This window comes from Conger conger, chromosome 16, assembly GCF_963514075.1.
Source record: "Conger conger chromosome 16, fConCon1.1, whole genome shotgun sequence".
Taxonomy (NCBI): Eukaryota; Metazoa; Chordata; class Actinopteri; order Anguilliformes; family Congridae; genus Conger; species Conger conger.
In genome coordinates, this window is record NC_083775.1 from 25,496,838 (window position 1) to 25,516,612 (window position 19,775).

General features: G+C 42.7%; 1 protein-coding gene across 3 annotated transcripts in view; it reads left to right on the plus strand.

Annotated features, from left to right (window-relative positions):
* The window catches only part of vwa3a (von Willebrand factor A domain containing 3A), a 32,462-nt gene extending 17,333 nt beyond the window's left edge, over positions 1–15,129 (plus strand). For 2 of the 3 annotated variants that reach the window (XM_061224275.1, XM_061224277.1), the window contains exons 16-33: positions 424–518; positions 1,066–1,185; positions 5,158–5,232; positions 5,550–5,691; positions 6,615–6,813; positions 6,974–7,044; positions 7,449–7,595; positions 8,237–8,309; positions 8,508–8,609; positions 8,708–8,805; positions 8,881–9,087; positions 9,424–9,532; positions 11,871–12,015; positions 12,188–12,332; positions 12,436–12,587; positions 12,889–13,009; positions 13,161–13,258; positions 14,631–15,129. In XM_061224275.1, the coding sequence (XP_061080259.1) occupies positions 424–518; positions 1,066–1,185; positions 5,158–5,232; positions 5,550–5,691; positions 6,615–6,813; positions 6,974–7,044; positions 7,449–7,595; positions 8,237–8,309; positions 8,508–8,609; positions 8,708–8,805; positions 8,881–9,087; positions 9,424–9,532; positions 11,871–12,015; positions 12,188–12,332; positions 12,436–12,587; positions 12,889–13,009; positions 13,161–13,258; positions 14,631–14,670 (2,139 nt within the window). In that variant the 3' untranslated portion in view covers positions 14,671–15,129. The remainder of the gene's footprint in view (positions 1–423; positions 519–1,065; positions 1,186–5,157; positions 5,233–5,549; positions 5,692–6,614; positions 6,814–6,973; positions 7,045–7,448; positions 7,596–8,236; positions 8,310–8,507; positions 8,610–8,707; positions 8,806–8,880; positions 9,088–9,423; positions 9,533–11,870; positions 12,016–12,187; positions 12,333–12,435; positions 12,588–12,888; positions 13,010–13,160; positions 13,259–14,630) is intronic. The other variant, XM_061224276.1, reaches the window with a different exon arrangement.
* The last annotated feature ends 4,646 nt before the right edge of the window (positions 15,130–19,775 follow it).

A 19,775-nucleotide genomic window follows, 5' to 3' on the forward strand; every position in this document is an offset into this window, starting at 1 on the left:
CATCTTGTCATGCTCATCTTAACTCTTGATGTCAGTTCAGGAGTGGAGATAAGCATGTGCTTTCCTCAGAAGGGTGCAATTTTAGCCACTGCTTCTCATCACACTGCAATTCACAAGTTGCCTTCGCACAGGCATGAGTAGGAGGAAGACATTTCATGTGCAGCTCAACAGAAGAACATACAGACACCTGATTGATCAGTGGGGGTTGCTGGTTTGCGATGAGGTGCTGCCAGCCCAGCTGACTGATGAAATCTTCCCATCCCTGGGTAACGCTAGACTGTGTTGGTCACATGGCGTAGTGTTTGAATTTGCTACCAGACCACGATGCTCATCCATGCTTGGGAACGATGCTTTAACAGCATGAGCCACCCAGCAGGCCCATAAAGGAGGTGTTAAAAATAAAGTATTTTAATGTCTCTGCAGAAACAGCTGGTGAGTGCAGTGAAGGTGCTGGAGAAGAGAGTGGGGTGGCTGAATACTGGAAGCCGGCAGATCTGGGGCACAGTGTGTGAGCAGAGGCAAGAATAGGAACATCCTCTAAACTCCTATACATTATAACTCATACAGAACCTGTTGTACTGGGCTGTAATGTTTTACACTGCCATGGTGAGGTGTAATGTAGCGGTGATGTATAAGGCTTACATTTCAGTCAGGTGTAAAGTTTGCACTGCAGTAGGTAGGTGTAAAGTTTATGCTACATTGGTAAGATGTAAAGTTTACACCGCAGTGGTGAGGGCTAAACATTACAGTGCAGTGGACATGTGTCAAGTTTATTCTGCTGTGATCAGGTGTAAAGTTTACAATGCAGTAAATATGTTACAATGCAGTTAAATGTTACAGAAAGATATCAACTTTACACTGAAGTAGGTAGGTTTTACGTTTATGTTGCCGTGGTACGGTATAAACTTCATAGTTCAGTGGGTATATGTCAAATGTACGCTGCAGTGATGAGCTGTAAAGTTTATGCTTCAGTCAGTAGGTGTAAAGTTTACACTGCGGTGGTTTGGTGTAAAGTTTACGCTGCAGTGATGAGGTATAAACTGGCATTTTGCTTCTCCCCTGCAGGGTGCTGGTCCTGGTGGATGTGTCTCTGTGGAACTCACAGTACCTTCTCCACATACAGCTTTCCCTAAGACTACTGCTGCAGGAACAAATGGCTAACAAACACAGCTTCAACATCATCGCGTATGTGCACATACACAAACGCCCAGTGTCCTGTCCAAAGTCTGATTATACTGGCTCTTTACATCTGTCTACCTGTTCACCACCCCTACATCTTACTGCCTATGCAATGCATTGTGTGCTCTACACATTCCCTGTGTCATCCCTACAAATGAGAATTCGTTTTGGACTACCTGCTGGCTACTTTTAATATTCTTTACTTAGAGAATATAATGTGACTTGTCATAATAACAAGCACATGCAGGCAAAAGTTTTGTATAATAATGCAAGATATATATAAATAGAAGATGTATAATTATAAATAATGGTCTCTTTATTTCTCTTGTAAGTTTACATATTTGGTAATGTCCTTACCAACTCCCACTGGATCCCTTTTCAAATGATATGAGCATAAGGTTTATTTATTTATGAAATAATAAGTTGGACAAGATAAAGCGAAGATATGTACAGTGTGATAAGGACTGTATTTGGACGGTGTTACAATTTATATTATTTTGGCTCTGTACGCCAGCACATTCGATTTGAAAATAAACAATGGAAATGAGGCTAAAGTACAGACTGTCACCTTTAATACATATTCCCCCCATTTTAGAGGACCAAAAGTAACTTGATGGTTGGCTTCTCAGCTGTTTCTGAATATTGTTTTTGCGTAGACAGGTTTATTCAATCACTTCTTTAGTGCAGGTATTAATAAAGCTTTCTGTATCAAGTCGTGATTCTAGGTCTTTGATTGCAATTGGAGACTGTTATTGCAGTCTGTTATTATCAGGACCAGAGTTGTGCCAATGAAATTCAAGGGAGCCATTATGGAGCTGGGAAAGAAGAAAAATAGTCAGAGACATAGGCCAAATAATTGGCTTACTAAAAGACTGAACGTGTTTGCCCCATATTTAGGAAAGGGCTACACTGACGGTAATTCTAAAAAGGCCGACACACGTAATTTAAGCATTTAATCCAAATAAGCGCAACTGAAACAAGTGTGATAGTGCTTCTTTGATAATGTTCCAAATGTTTGTTAAGCCTATTGTTTGGCATATGTCTCTGACTGTTTTATTTATTTCTCAGCATCATAATGGGTTTCTTGGCACATATCTGGTCCTCATGTTGACAAACACCAATAACAATAGACTCCCAAGGCAATCAAAATCCTAGCATCAAGATTCGATACTGAAAAAATTCAGAAACTCATGCCTGAGTATGTACATACAGTGTACATTCAAATTCCACATGAGTTCCATATGGGGTTAACCTGATCTTGTTTCATTTCAAATCCAATGCTGGAGTACTGAGCCAAAAGAACAGAAACTATATCACTATCCAAATACTTACGGACCTCACTGTACAGTATATAATGCTCATGGGTTTGGTAGGTTGGAATTATTCAATCTTAAAGGCTTGAATCATTTTCATTTAAAAGTGACCCTGATACCAAAGTTATACTTCAATATTGTTTTCTAGTAACATAAATAAAATCATTTATGAATTTTACCTAAATCATTGATAGCAATTCTCCATAGACTTCATCACAGTTGGGAGAACTGAGTGGATTGTCCAGTTCCTTGGGACCACGTTTTTAGGCTGTTACACGAAACTACAATCAACAAAAAGATCTGGAGAGAGCCCTGAAGGACCTTAACCTCATAATATAAACCGGCTGTAAAATATATTAGCAAGATTTATTGTTTCATATAGTTTCATTGTCTTTCGATTCCTACAACATCAGCATCTAGAAATGTAGGCCTCGATAAAACGGTGTAAATGTTATGGCTAAGTAATTAGGGCCAAATTGAAACTGATATGGCCCTCATTGTCCGCCTCTAAAAGAACATACACAGATTCCATATTTTAATGTACCAACCCTACAAACACAGCTTCAACATCATCGCGTATGTGCACATACACAAACGCCCAGTGTCCTGTCCAAAGTCTGATTATACTGGCTCTTTACATCTGTCTACCTGTTCACCACCCCTACATCTTACTGCCTATGCAATGCATTGTGTGCTCTACACATTCCCTGTGTCATCCCTACAAATGAGAATTCGTTTTGGACTACCTGCTGGCTACTTTTAATATTCTTTACTTAGAGAATATAATGTGACTTGTCATAATAACAAGCACATGCAGGCAAAAGTTTTGTATAATAATGCAACATATATATAAATAGAAGATGTATAATTATAAATAATGGTCTCTTTATTTCTCTTGTAAGTTTACATATTTGGTAATGTCCTTACCAACTCCCACTGGATCCCTTTTCAAATGATATGAGCATAAGGTTTATTTATTTATGAAATAATAAGTTGGACAAGATAAAGCGAAGATATGTACAGTGTGATAAGGACTGTATTTGGACGGTGTTACAATTTATATTATTTTGGCTCTGTACGCCAGCACATTCGATTTGAAAATAAACAATGGAAATGAGGCTAAAGTACAGACTGTCACCTTTAATACATATTCCCCCCATTTTAGAGGACCAAAAGTAACTGGATGGTTGGCTTCTCAGCTGTTTCTGAATATTGTTTTTGCGTAGACAGGTTTATTTAATCACTTCTTTAGTGCAGGTATTAATAAAGCTTTCTGTATCAAGTCGTGATTCTAGGTCTTTGATTGCAATTGGAGACTGTTATTGCAGTCTGTTATTATCAGGACCAGAGTTGTGCCAATGAAATTCAAGGGAGCCATTATGGAGCTGGGAAAGAAGAAAAATAGTCAGAGACATAGGCCAAATAATTGGCTTACTAAAAGACTGAACGTGTTTGCCCCATATTTAGGAAAGGGCTACACTGACGGTAATTCTAAAAAGGCCGACACACGTAATTTAAGCATTTAATCCAAATAAGCGCAACTGAAACAAGTGTGATAGTGCTTCTTTGATAATGTTCCAAATGTTTGTTAAGCCTATTGTTTGGCATATGTCTCTGACTGTTTTATTTATTTCTCAGCATCATAATGGGTTTCTTGGCACATATCTGGTCCTCATGTTGACAAACACCAATAACAATAGACTCCCAAGGCAATCAAAATCCTAGCATCAAGATTCGATACTGAAAAAATTCAGAAACTCATGCCTGAGTATGTACATACAGTGTACATTCAAATTCCACATGAGTTCCATATGGGGTTAACCTGATCTTGTTTCATTTCAAATCCAATGCTGGAGTACTGAGCCAAAAGAACAGAAACTATATCACTATCCAAATACTTACGGACCTCACTGTACAGTATATAATGCTCATGGGTTTGGTAGGTTGGAATTATTCAATCTTAAAGGCTTGAATCATTTTCATTTAAAAGTGACCCTGATACCAAAGTTATACTTCAATATTGTTTTCTAGTAACATAAATAAAATCATTTATGAATTTTACCTAAATCATTGATAGCAATTCTCCATAGACTTCATCACAGTTGGGAGAACTGAGTGGATTGTCCAGTTCCTTGGGACCACGTTTTTAGGCTGTTACACGAAACTACAATCAACAAAAAGATCTGGAGAGAGCCCTGAAGGACCTTAACCTCATAATATAAACCGGCTGTAAAATATATTAGCAAGATTTATTGTTTCATATAGTTTCATTGTCTTTCGATTCCTACAACATCAGCATCTAGAAATGTAGGCCTCGATAAAACGGTGTAAATGTTATGGCTAAGTAATTAGGGCCAAATTGAAACTGATATGGCCCTCATTGTCCGCCTCTAAAAGAACATACACAGATTCCATATTTTAATGTACCAACCCTTTGTGCAGCTGGATATTTCCAGGTTAGGTTCAATGGTACAACCTTTACTGTCTTCGCAGGGAATCAAACCCATATCTTTTGAGTTATGAGCCCTTTGTTCTTAGTGCTCCAAACCAAATATCTGGCAATAATATAAGTGTGCTTTCACAAGCATTTGTTATGTAACTATTTGCCAGTAATATACTCTATAGTAGCATTTTAATGTCTGTTTGTTTTGTAAATACATGGCAGTTTTGGTGGAGATGTTCGTGCCTGGCAGAATGAGATGGTGAAGACCAGCACCAAGAATCTTCAAGAAGCTTGGAGGTTAGAGAGAAGCACCACACCATGCCAGAGCACCAAACCATAACCACACTACGCTATACCTCACAATAACAGACCATAACTCTGCCACATTTTCACACTACTAGATCACTCCACCACTGCACTGCTACAGCGTACCAAACCACAACTGCACCACATTGTCACACTACACCCTACTACGCACTAAACACAGCTTCACAAGAAAATAGTACAGTATCCAGCAATACCACACCGTGTTTTCCAGCATGAGGTCAGATGTCAAAGGGCAGGCCTGTGTTCCAGTGTGAGGTCAGAGGTCATGGGCCAGGGCTGTTTTACAGGTGGGTGCAGGGGCTGCAGTGTGAGGGGACTCGGAACATGCTGGGGGCTCTGAGGTGCGCTGTGGAGAAGAACCTGCAGGGGGAGCCAGAGCACAGCCAGGGCCTTTACCTGCTCACCTGTGGCGTGCCCGACCAAGACATGGTAACATCCACCACTTCCTCTGGATCCCTCTGATGCCCTGAAAGTCTTTTTTTGGATAAATCCTCTCTCGAAAGGATTCAGCACGAATAAATAAATCAGAAATTTTGTCTTCGCAGTGTTCTGTTAAACATTCACAAAAACTATTTTCTCATCATACGGTAGTGGTGAGAACAGGCCATTTAGCCCAGCTGAATGTACCTACTGCTTATTTTGCTTAAATAGTATCTAGCACCATATCAAGCCTGGTCTTGAAAACCCACAGACATGGCTCCACTACATGTCCTGGCAAGCTATTCTACACATTGACCACTCGTTGTGTGAAAAAATACTTCCTAATATCTGATTTCTACTTTGCCAATTTGGATTTGTGCCCTCTCATTCTGCTAACCAAACTCACCATGAAGAACCGCCTATAATATGTGTGTGCGTGTGTATGCGCGCGTGTGTGTGTGCGCGTGTGTGTGTGTGCGTGTGTGCATGTGTGTGTGTATGTGTGTGCACGTGTGTGTGTGCACGCGCGTGTGTGCGTGTGTGTGTGCGTGTGTGTGTGTATGTGTGTGTGCACGTGTGTGTGTGCGTGTGTGTGTGCACATGTTTGCGTGTGTGCGTGTGTGTATGTGTGTGCACGTGTGTGTGTGCACGTGTGTGTGCGCGTGTGTGTGCACGCGTGTGTGTGCGTGTGTGTGTGTGCGTGTGTGTGTGTATGTGTGTGTGCACATGTGTGTGTGTGTGTGTGTGTGTGCGTGTGTGTGTGTGCACATGTGTGCGTGTGTGTATGTGTGTGTGCACGTGTGTGTGTGTGCGTGTGTGTGCGTGTGTGTGTGTGTGTGCGTGTGTATGTGTGTGTGTGTGTGTGCGTGTGTATGTGTGTGTGCGTGTGTATGTGTGTGTGTGTGTGTGTGTGAGCTTGTTTCCCTCGGCAGGCCGCAGTAGAGGGGTATGTGTCGCAGTGCTGTGGGGGAGGGGTTTGGCGGCTACACGTGTGCCTGTTTGGGGGGGCAGACCCCGCACCGCTGAGCTGTCCCACCCCGCCCTGCTATGCCACCCAAGCGGAGACCGTCAACGCCCTGCGAAGCCTGGCTCACTGCACAGAGGGGCGCTTCCACTGCTTCAGAGAGACAGGTATGCCCCTGCAGACCCCAAAACCTACACCCCCAAACCTTCCTCCCCCATCCCTGCCTTACCTGCCCCCCCCCAGGGTGACCGTCTGAAAGAGATTCACACTATTGGAAAGTGTCAGGTTGGACAGAATCTTTAATCACCCCTATCTGTTCCCTTCTAGGCATCGTAGAGAGTGATGACATCACTGCCTTAATGGCTGAAATAGAGAACGCGACCAGGTACTGGGAGAAGGTGAGAACGGAGGGGGAAAGGGCTGGGTTGTTTGGTTCTCTGTTTGCAGTGCTCTGTGCTGATTAGTTATCTGTGCAGCGTGCAAATTTCTGACTGGTTCCGACTTTGCCCTTCTCAGTGTGCAGCTCTCGGTGCTGATTGGTTCTCAGTGTGCAGCTCTCAGTGCTGATTGGTTTTCAGTGTGTAGCTCTCGGTGCTGATTGGTTCTCAGTGTGTAGCTCTCTGTGCTGATTGGTTCTCAGTGTGCAGCTCTCTGGGCTGACTGGTTCTTAGTGTGTAGCTCTCTGTGCTGATTGGTTCTCAGTGTGCAGCTCTCGGTGCTGATTGGTTCTGAGTGTGCAGCTCTCAGTGCTGATTGGTTCTGAGTGTGCTGCTCTCGGTGCTGATTGGTTCTCTTCGCACAGTGTTGTGCGCTGCTGGACTCTGTGTCCAGACGGACAGGCTGCAAGGAGGCTGCAGAGGGGCCGATACTGGAGGGCAGGCAGTTACCTGCTGTTACCATGGAGACGTGGATCCCTCCCCGCCCTACCGCTCTCACACTCGCCAGGCTGGTAAGTCCCCTACGCCCCTCTCTTCCACCACCTTTCCCTCTCCATCTGTCTCTCCATCTCTTCCTCCACCTGTCCCTCTCCATCTGTCTCTCCATCTCTTCTTCTGTCTGTCCCTCTCTATCTGTCTCTCCATCTCTTCCTCCACCTGTCCGTCAATCTCTTCCTCTGTCTGTCCCTCCATCTCTTCCTCTGTCTGTCCCTCCATCTCTTCCTCCATCTGTCCGTCCATCTCTTCCTCCATCTGCCCTTCCACTCTTCCTCCATCTGCCCCTCTCCACTTTTCCTCCATATGTCCCTCTCCTCTCCCTCATATCTCCCTCTCTGTCTCTCCATCTGTTTACGAGCCCTTCTCCCTCTCCATCTCTCCTACCTCCATCTGTGTGTGTGAGTGTGTGTGTGTCTGTCTGCAGCAGCTGTGTGTGGCACGAGCAGATCTGCATCCTGCCCTGTGAGGTGTGGCCCAGAGCCAGGGTTGGGTGCTGTTTACTGCTGCACAGTGCTCTGTTTACATTCATAGCTGCCATTATTATTACTCATAATCGTAATCGTTCTTATCACTATTTATTACTATCAATAGCATAATAGTATTAGAGTTTTGTGATGGAAGGGAAGGTGTTCCTCTCCCTCTCTCTCCCTCTCAGCAGGTGATGGCACAGAGAGAGGAAGAGGGTTTAACTATGAAAGCTCTCACCTGGTGTCCCAGAAAACCCTCAGGTTAGTAAGCCAGACCTCGCCCTCCTGCCTTTTAACAGAGCAGAAAAGATTACGTTGGTTCATCTGGGTTCCTGTGTGTGGGCAGCTGGGCCAAATAAGTGTGTTCGGCAGGGTGTTTCAGGACATGTTGTGTGTGTCAGGGTGTGTCGGGTGGAACAGGGTTACAGCTTGGTTACAGATGAGTTGTTATTGTCTTAGCACAGCCACAGAATTGCTGGAGGCCGACAGGAAGTGGAGGCAGACAAAGGAATTCCGCTGTCTCTCACTCTGTGTTTTATACAGAGGAAGGAAACAACCTTGGTGAGGGTGTCTATGTGCGATTGAGTGTTTCTGTATATAATTGTGTGTGTGTGTGTGAGCCCGCTTTATTAATGTATTTTTCTTTATTTTTCCTGCAGGATTGGTCTTTAAGAAATACCCAAAAGCACAGAGTGTGTGCAGGCCTATCCCCAAGGTCACTCTGCCCAAGGAAGAGGAAATTTGCTCAACCAAACAGGTGCATCATGGGAGTTGTTGTTTTATGTGTCAGACTGTGGCTTGTTTCCTGCTGCTGTAACTGTGTGTCTCTCAGTGGCTGAAGCGTTTCGGAGTGAGGAAGCTGAAGCTGGATCTGGACCGGCTGGCATCAGGCCCCGACTGCACGCATCTTAAGAGGACACCGCCCAAACTTGACACTCCTGCCCCACACAGGCCCGTCTCCGCCCCAAACGCTCCCAGCTTTGCCCCCCATAGCCCTGCCCCGGCATACTGCAGAAATATTCCTCTTGTCGACTTGAATGTGAGCACCGCCAGACTAAGGGCACTATGTGCATACTTTCTTTTGGGTGTACACTTGCTATTGCAGGGTGCACTCTGTGTGAATATACACTTCTTGCAGGGCATACTGTGTGAGAGTGTACACTTCCTGTAGGGCACACTGTGAACGTGTACACTTGTTATTGCTGGGCACACTGTGAAAGTGTACACTTGTTATTGCTGGGCACATTGTGTGAAAGTGTACACTTGTTATTGCTGGGCACATTGTGTGAGAGTGTACACTTGTTATTGCTGAGCACATAGTGTGAGTGTACACTTGCAGTAGGCACACTGTGAAAGTGTACACTTGTTATTGCAGGGCACACTGAAGCATCTTCAGATGGCGCCACGGGAGCTGGATCAGTACCTCACCCAGACAGGAAGACTCCTCAGACGCTACGCGCACAGGGTACAATGGCTGCTCACTGGTATGCGTTACATTGCATTTACATTTTAGTCATTTGGAAGACGCTTTTAATCCAAAGCGACTTACAAGCGCATAGGTTCTTCCACAAGTTAAAACAAGTGTCCACAAGTATGCTACTGCCCCTTCCCTGATTGGGCGCTCATTCGAAACCTCTTTTCAGATATAACCATGTTTAGCAGGCCGCCCTTGTTTTTGGTCAATGCAGGTCAGTATATCAACTGGCAGACATTAGAATGAAATGAAACAGTTTAATTGTTTCATTGAGTGAACAGAGATGCCTGGCAGAGGAAAGAGATGGTTGTGTAATTTGGTTGTGTGGGAAGTATCTTTTCCAATAACGTCCTATCGCCTAACAAGGTCTGTTTACTACTATGGAGGTACATCACTGTTTCTGTATAAAAGCCAAAGAGGATCTATCGCATAAAACTATCAGGTGACTCTGGCACAGTTCCACACATGCTTTTAATTCTTCCTGGCTCAGCAAAGGTAGACTGATTATCCTGTTGTGTATTCAGCACTTACAAAATGACAAAATCACAGTAAACCCCTGGCCTCTGCATTCTCTGTGCTGCTGGTCCTGTGCGGTACGACGGGTCACACGGGCGTGTGTCTCTCTAATCAGGGAGTGAAGCGCGTGACATGCAGGGCTGTCAGTCTGTCAGAGTGGTGATGCATTATTCACGCATTTCCTGTGCATGGAGCTGAGTGCTGAGGTACTGCAGGCTTAACGGTGTGAAATGTGAAGCAGTATTGACTGGCATATCTCACAATGCCTGTTCTACAGTCTACAGGATTATAGAACGGATTATAGAACGAATACCAGAATTCACAGATTATAGAACGCAAATTATTTGTTCAGTTACAGCTGTTTTAGCACTGGAGTTCTTAGGAGGGGAAGCTTTGTATCAGAGCAGAGTGAGACAAGGAGAAACATTCCCAAGCTGAAACGCTGTACAGTACAAACATTTCATAAATAATAACAATAATAAATGTTTGGCATTTAGATAGCGCCTTTAACCAAAGCGCTGTAAAATTGCTGCCTCTCATTCAGTCATACACACTTCAGCTCCTCAGGAACATTTGGGGTTAGGTGTCTTGCTCAGGGACACTTGGACACACCCAGGGTGGGATCGAACCGGCAACCCTCCGACTGCCAGATGACTACTCTTACCACCTGAGCCAATGTCGCCCAAGAAGGAACACAAATAGCAAGAGTAAAAACAAGAGCCAGCAATGAAAACAATGTTTACGAGGAGCAATATGTATGCAATCCGATCTAATATTTAAACCAGTACACTGGTGATGTGAGGACATGGACATGCAGACTCTGAGCTGTCCATTATCAGCAAACTGTACAGATATAACTCGGAAGAACTGCCACTTCAGTGAAGGACATTGCTGATCCAATAAATAACTGCTACTGGGATTCATGAATCATGTAGGTGGCATTGCAAATGGCATTGCAAATGGCATTGCATTGCAAATGGCATTGCAAATCAGAAAATAAAGTGAATGCGTCAAGGGTTGTTTTTTATTTATTTTGGGGGGCCTTACTTAAGCTGGGTAGACTTTGCTGTGGGTGCAGCCAGCACAGGTGAATAGCAGAAGGACTGCAGTGGAGGAGTGCAGAAGGGGAGAGTGAATTGACTAAAGTAGACAGGTAGTTTGATGCTTGGCAATTAAGAGCTGCAGGAAATTTACATTGGAAACTGTAAAATGCTGAGAGGATTCCTAGTAGTGAATGGGGAAGTTTGAGCCTGCTAGGCACAGTTAATTTTAACACAACTGTTACATTTGTTAATTTTGGCAAATGTATATTCTTTAGGGCCTGGTGAGCTGGCTATCTAGCAACCTAGATAGATAGCCTGGTAAATAAACTAGTTACATACCCCAGCCAGTTTACCCTGCTGAAAATTCCAGCGAAGACCAGCTGGGATTCTAAGCTGGTCTTACTGTTGGTGGTCATAGCTGGTCTGTGGCCGGTCAAAGCTGGTTTAGCTGGTGCCAAAACAGGGGACTGGCTGACTTTAGGCTGGTCAGCTTCTCGACGAGCTGAAACTAGCTAGAAGTATCAAAGAACACAGGTTAAAACAGCTTGACCAGCTTCGGCTGGTTTAAGCTGGAGTTTTCAGCAGGGAACAAGTCAGATAGATAGCTTCTTCAGCCAGGTCAGTGAAACATTGCCTAACTGAAATACCTCAACATAGCTCTCTCCTCTCTGATTGCCCATTATCTCAATATTCCTCAAACTGACATGAGGACAGTAGACCATGCCAAGAAGTGTTAGTGTATGATGTGGGTGTGAGTTTAAAATGGAGGCTGGTGGGTGTGTCCATTAGGTAGCAGGCGTATGTTTGGGGCCCTGCTGGAGAGACATGTCTGCATTCTGCTAGACTGCTCAGGCTCCATGGCAACCTCCCTGCCCGAGGTGAAGAGGGAGCTCACCTCCCTGATCTGGGATCAGCTGCGCCCAAACAGACTCAGGTAGGCCCCCATGCGCACACACCCAAACCCCACACACCCCAGAACCTCTCATGTGCGTAAGTGCTTGTTTGTTAGCACCTATGTGTTCTTATCTTGTGTGGTTTATATTGGTTTTACACTGTGGAAGCGTGTGCGGTTTACAATAAAAACAATGTTTACGCATGTTCTGCAGGTTTACTCTGGCGGCGTTTTCGGGGGAGGTGCAAGCGTGGCGCCCCACCCTAACGGAGTCCTCGGAGAAGGCGTGCCAGGAAGCGGAGCAGTGGGTGTGGCAGCTGTGTGCTCATGGGGGCACCTGTACCCTGCAGGCCATACAGGTGAACAGCAGACCATATCCAGCATTCCAAGCTGCTGCCGCTCCTGTGTGTGATGGAGAGTTGGTGGCGGTGGGTAAATGTTGATGGAACTCTCTGTTGGCAGTTTGCCTGTGGGCTGGGAGACTCTGTGGGCGTGTACGTGCTGACTGACGGGAAGCCAGATTCCAGCTGCAGCCTGGTCCTGCAGGAGACAGAGAGGATGAGTCAAGGGAAGCACGTCACTGTACATACCATCTCCTACAACTGCAATGATAGGTACACGCGCACGAAACACACTCACACACGCATGTAGACACACACTCACATGCGCACACACACACGTACACACACACACATGTACACACTCACATGCACACACACACTGACACATACACACATACACACACACACACACACACATGTACACACTCACATGCACACATACACAGACACATACACACATACATGCACACATACACACACGTACACACACACTCACACCATGCAACATTCTTACCACCTCTTATCATCAGGCTGTAAATATTTAAATAGCTAAAAAGCATATCACTCTTAACAGCGCCGCCAATGACTTCCTGCGGAAATTGGCCCACCAGACAAGAGGGCGGTTCCATTGTGTCCAGGGCGATGCAGACATGCAGATTGCTACAATGCTGAATGAGGGGTCCACCGAGGAAGCTGTGAGTGGTCAACCCTGTACTTACAGGCGTGTCTTGTGATTATTACAATTAGCAACAGCCTGTGCGGTTATTATGATGTCCCTCTACTGCAACCAATGAAGCATCCCTTGTGTTTGAGCGGGCTTTTGAGCCTCTCTCTGGCTGCCTACAGGAATCAACTTTTCCTGCCTTTGAGGGAGATGACCTGCGGGGATTGGTGAAGGAGATGGACAAACTGAGAAATTACCGGACGCAGGCTGCAGCTTTCCGGTTGGTGTCTCCATGGCAATGCTGTCTGTCCATCACATCAGTGACATTGTTACAGAAGACATTTTCCTTTGTGAACCAGTGTAGCACTGTGTCCCTGCCAACAGACAGACCCTTTACAAAAGGTTGTGGGATGAGATACCAGCTGGAAAACAGACTTTAATTTGGATGTTTCCATCAAATGTATCTGCATACATCTATAAAATTGTGCCACCCCTGATCAAAAGGCCTTTTACAATTAATATCTAAGCGAACAGAAGTGAACCTGACTTCTAAATGGTACAATGTTAAACATGACACATTTCTTCAAATCTTAAGGCAAGTTTACTTTTTATTTTATTTATTACAGTTTCAAAAAAATAATAAAAAGGATAAAGGCGCTGTGCAAAGGTTTGGGAACCCGGTCAGTTAGTACTTTGTAACTCATCCTCAGGCAACTATAACAGCTTGAAAATGCTTTCTGTAGCCATCTAAGTCTTTCAATTCTCCCTTTGGAATTTTTCCCCATTCTTCCTGGCAGAACACCTCTAGCTCAGAAACATTCTTCTTTGTTGTTTAAAATACATTGTATTGTTGTCCTGTGAACAGCTAGACCTTCTGAGCATTTCTCACCAGGTCTCGGGCCATTCCATCTGAACTGTTTCTTGGTCTTCCAGACCTTGCCTTGACTTCAACTGTTTCATTCATCTTCCATTTTTTTATTATGTTTCTGACAGTGGAAATGGGTAGTTTGAATGAGTTTTTTGTAGCTTTCTCCTTCTTGGTGGAAATTAACCATCTTCATTCTGACATCCTTGGAAATCTGTTTAGAGGAACCCATGGTTGTTAATACCGAACAGAACAGCCACTGCAGTTGGATACTTTAGAAGTGATGGAGTTACTTCAGAATAAAAGGTTCAGCCCTGGAATTGAAGCCCTAACGAGTAAATCACCTGGGTCTGGTCCATAGTAATCATCTTTTTAAAAAGTAACAAAGAATAATCCAAAAGGTTTTCCAAACTTTTGCGCAGGGCCCCCACCTTTTTTTAATTTATGAACAGTAAAAAATGAAAATAAAAGCACCGCACTGTACATAGGTGTAAAAATGTATATGCATTAAAAGTAAGGTTTCTAAATCCCAAAGCAATATCTATAGTGTTGGTTCTAAACCGTCAAGTAAACAATATACAGGTGTAAGCAAATTGATATATAATTTATTACAAATTGAGTATGTAATAATTACTGGAAATCTACAGAAAGTGTCACATTCTCTCTCACAGCTGATCTGTTTTAATTTGACAAATGCTTCATTTTAAAACCGTGTTCTCTGTCTGCAGGAAGTGAATTGTCTTTTATAACAAGTGAAGTGTCAATAATTCAACATCATTTTTTGCAGGAAAATTCTTTTGGAAAAGCAGACTCCAGTGAAGGGCTAGTCTGAAAACGATATAGACATTGGTGAAGAAGTTCACATCAAGATGTCTCTGCATTTCATTCCGGAATAATTTCCTCCTAATTAAAATCTCCTAATGTCTTAATGCACTTCTGTGGATAAGTATTATGTGCAATGGAAATGAAAGATTTTTATGAATTATCTGTATTATTCTCATGTCTTGTGTAGAGAGGTCTTCAAGCCACACTTGTGTGTGTTCTGAAATGTTTTGATGAAGGAAAACCAATAAGGTTCCTCTACACACAACTTATGGCAACAAAATGTAACCCTTTTCCTCTGGCATGACATCATTTACACCTGTGTGACTTTTACACCTTGTTACGACCTGACTCCAACTTAGTTACGCTCGTAAGGCTGAACCTAGTACTATCAGTGGTTGAGTGTCATTGTGAAACATCCTGTCGAAGTATAAAGAAGGAAATAAACCACAAAATGCACACTTGTTTGCTCCAGGTTCCCTGCTTCTTCTGGATCTGCAGCGAGTTGTTCTTATCGTTCATTTTGTTTCAGACTATTCAAGTGTGCATTTACCTGTGAGTGAAAATGGTGAATGTCATACTCCCCAAGGTATAAGTCATTTAACTACCAAGCCTAGATCCTAATAAATGTACATTGTTGGCTGGGCCATTAATGAGCTACCAAGGGTGTCTACTATGACGTATTGTGAATTCAATATGTTGCCTGTTCAAGTTAAAAAGTTGAAGAATCAAACTTCAAATGGTGATTCTTCATCTTAAATTATATCAAAATGATATCAAGGAGTTCTGATCGGTATATACAGCAAATATGCATATAGAGTACAGTCTAAAGTATTTAGACAGTGGTACCATTTCTGTTCTATGGCTCTGTACTCCAGCACATTGGATTTGAAATGAAACCATGAATATGAGGTTAAAGTGCAGACTGTTACCTTTAATTTTAGGGTATTTTGATCCATATCAGACAATCCATGTAGGAATGGTGACAGTCTGCACTTTAACTATATTAATTGTTTCATCTCAAATCCAATGTGTTGGAGCACAGAGCCAAAAGAACAGAAATTGTACCACTGTCAAAATACTTATGGATTTCATTGTAGCTCAAAATATTGAAAGGTTAATACAAAGACCAGAACTTCCTGTTCAATTCTTGAATACATTTTTGGTGTTTCTTTATGCTCTAGAACCACATCACAGCTTCCTGAGTCAGTGCAGGTCTGACACCAACATCAGAGGCATCAATCAGTAACTAAAGACGTTAATACAGTGCAGTCAACATTGGTTCACAGGACAAGATGGCTTCTGATCAGCTGAAAGCCCCATGCTAAGAATTTGTCTAAAAGTGCATTTCTGCAACAAATCTGTTTGAGCTTCTGTAAGGGTTGCACCTCATGCCTGGCACCTGTGTAATATCTTTTTTACCTGCACGACACTGTTTATATATGTCTGTGTTACACCTGTGTAACACCCTTCACACCTGCACACAGCTCAACAGAACTGACAAACCACAGTGACACTGTACTTTGGTCATTTTGTGGTGACGATGCCCATTGATTGGGCATTCTGTGGTGCATCTGTGTGTCTAACTGTGCTGGCTCAGCTCATATAAGAGTGAAGAGAAGCAGGTGTGTTTATCACATGATACATATTCTAATGTGTGCTCTGGAAGTCTGATAAAGGAAGTTGTATTCATTTAAGGTTTTTGACCATCCTTAAATATCTTTACACTGGAAAGTCACAGTAAGTGTTCTGTCATGCTGTTCCAGGTTATAAAATGTACTTCTACTAAAACACCATGGGAAATCCTACATTCATTATAATAAGATTGCAAAGACACAGTGATAATATCATATAAAATATGAATTACGTGGAAACGGATTATCTATTTACATAAATCGTTTAGAAACGACGGGTCTTTTTGGTGTGGGGTATAGTTGGACAGCCTGGGAGGCCGCGTAATCGCAGCCTCTGTCATTGTATAAGTCAAAAACTAAAAAAGACTGGTAAAATTGTGCAGATGCATAGGTTATGATATTCCCTCTGGTACACAGCTCTCCCTGGTGTTCGTATCACATCGCAAAGCGACTAAATAGTAATAATTTGGGGACTACCTACTCTTTGGGAAGCAATATAGTTCTGTTAAATATATAGATATAAAATCAAGATTTAGATTTTTGTGTAGGCACGTATCTTACGGCTACTGCTATAACGTATTGTTTACACTGTAGTTTGTATCGGGCCACATCCTGAATTAATTATTAGACTTAAGAGTAACAGGACTAGATCTTGGCACTGCACGTTTATCGTCACAACACTCACCTACCAACCCCCTATAGTAGGTCACGCGGGGTGCTGATCTCCAGAATAAGATAAAACACAATAAATATTTGCATGGAAGGAAATTTACCTTCACATGCACCTCACATAGGCTGGTTTCCAGCCCAACACCCACCCCTCTAATAAACATGCACAGGTCAGGTAACTAAAGTATTATCACGTGACACTAAATACTTATAGACAAGACCATGCGGCTGCATTTACACTTCGAAGCTGAAAGCGGTCGATATCTTCCATTAGCGTATACTATTTCTATCCAGTTAAATCCAATATACGCGCGTTTCCCCGAAGATATACGGTAAAGGGTAAACTCCCGTTTCAGGTGAAGGATTTTACGAGAACAGGTGACTGACAGGTAGTGGGCATCAGTGGAAAGCCAGAAATTAGAACGGGGGCTTCTGAAAATTAGGGTGACCTTCAACACAGAGTTTTGAGTGAGAGTAACAGAACAGGCGGTAAGTATGAACTTAATTTACTAGGGAATGTGTGACCTCCTGGAGACAGAATGGTACAGGAGCAGCGCAACTGATCTGCTTGTTATAATTTGAAGCACATGTCTATGATGGCTTAATTTTCGCGAATATAAACAATGACTGGACAATGACTTAAAATGAAATTGACAACCAGTCAACAAGTTAGATTTTACTTAGCCCCTTTCTTTTGTATATTTTATTGTATATTCGTAACTCTTGTACATTTTACATTATCCTATCCATGCGTAATTAGACTGTCATGCCTGATACATTTTACTTTTTCTACCACAGAAGATTAATTGAGATGGTTTGAAAGTGTTTTGATACTAATAAATATCTATGAAACAAAATGTAAGCAGTGGTCTTCCCTGCTCTAAAATCTAGCTATACCAACTTGACCAGCTTGAAAATCGAACTGGTCAAGCTGGTCATAAGCTTGTCTAGCTGGGTAGGAGCTGGTCAACCAGAATGACCAAGCTGGTCATGAAGCTTGTCTTGCTGGGTATGAGCTGGCCAACCGGTTAGTGCAGGTAGCTTGTCTGAGCTGGTAGAAATATAAGTTTGTTTTATGAAGTGATGAAGTTTATTTTGCAATCCGTTCAGCCATTTTTGAGGAAACTATATTTTTGGCAGGACTATACCTAAGTGAATGCTTGAGCTACTTCTTGTTGTTGCATAAATGCATTGCTAGGTCATTTCAGTACCAAACTACCCTTTCCTACCCTTTCCACAAGGTATAATGTGTCATAATCAGGTGACGAACAGTTTAGGAATATTGCTGTTTGTATCTCATAGTGTCTCCAAATCTATCCAAAATGGCTAAATTGTGCATTGCTGTAAATCCTAAAATAATAATATATTTTACATGAACTGTTTTGACTAATGAAAGTCACGTCTGCATCAAAGGATCAAGTGGAAATTAAATATTTGCAGTGCAGTGCTCTTTGTCACTTTGCCCTCCAGCAAACAAACAAACAAACAAACAAACAATCACTATAGGGTGCAGACTTTCAGCTTTAATTAGAGGGTTTGTACATAGCCCAGAATTATAGCCCAATTTTAGGCATCCAAAAGTAATTGGACAAATTAATGCAAACTGAAATAAAGTGATCATATACAGATGGGTATCTTCCCTGGTGATGCTGTGCCAGGTCGTATACTTTTGATCAGGGATGGGCAAGGCAAGCTGTATCTGTTCCTGGATTTCAGACCAACTTCTGCTCTAAATTATTATGTGGTTATTAATAGGCATATTCCGTGTTATAAACAGCAGATGATAAGTGCTCTTGTCTTGTAGCACTTTATTGTGGTCATGGTCCATATGGGTAATTAGCTGATTGAACCAGGGCTAACTGGTGGCAGCAAAATTACAATGAATTACTGCGTTTGTGAGTATGTGTGTTTATGTTACAGAATTGTGCAGGCAGGCTAGAGAGCAGACTGAAATCCACTGGTGTTAGCACTAGCTTCAGTGGCTAGTGTCACTACTAGCTAACATTTGGCTAAAGTTAGCAAACTAAATACAAGCGTAACGTCACATAACATGTGTAACATCAGTTAAATAGCAAGCTAAATGGCCTGATGTTTTACAAATGATATTAGGTTTCTCAGCTCATTGCTAGCACTGCACATGGTCATCTGCAACGGAGAGGCGGGGTTGAGAATTGGGCGCATAGAACAGAAGCGAAGCAAGGAAAGACATTACAGCATACACCTTTAACACACCTGTCCAAGAAATATTTGAGCAGCCAACTGTGCAATTACTTTTGGACCCCTAAAATTGGGGGGACTATGTATAAAAATGGCTCCAATCCCTACACTGTTCACCCAATATGGATGTGTAAAGCTTCAAATTAAAGCTAAACCTGTACTTTAAAGGAAACCTCTGGCATTCAGATAATTCAGACTATGAATGAATAAATTGAAGCAATGGAATAGTTTTTTTACCTTTAGTTTTTATTTTATTTGCAAGTTCACAAAGCACCTAGGGAGCATGATGTCACATGGTTGCTTGCTGTTGCTGCAAGTCAATTTGCAGTCACGGGCGAGACAAATACTGTACTTAAAAATCTACGTACATAAGTATATCATGAAATGGCACATAATTTACCTTACCAGTTTGAGCCTGAATATTCTAAAAGTGAGGAAACAGAATACAAGTCAGGAAGTGCTTCAGAAAGCGAATTAAACACGACTCAAAATGATGCTGATTGGTGCCATTATGCCTCTTGTTTGCGGATGGCAACAGAAGTTGAAAGCATCTGTTGCCAGAAACTACACTGTCAAACACAATTGTAGGT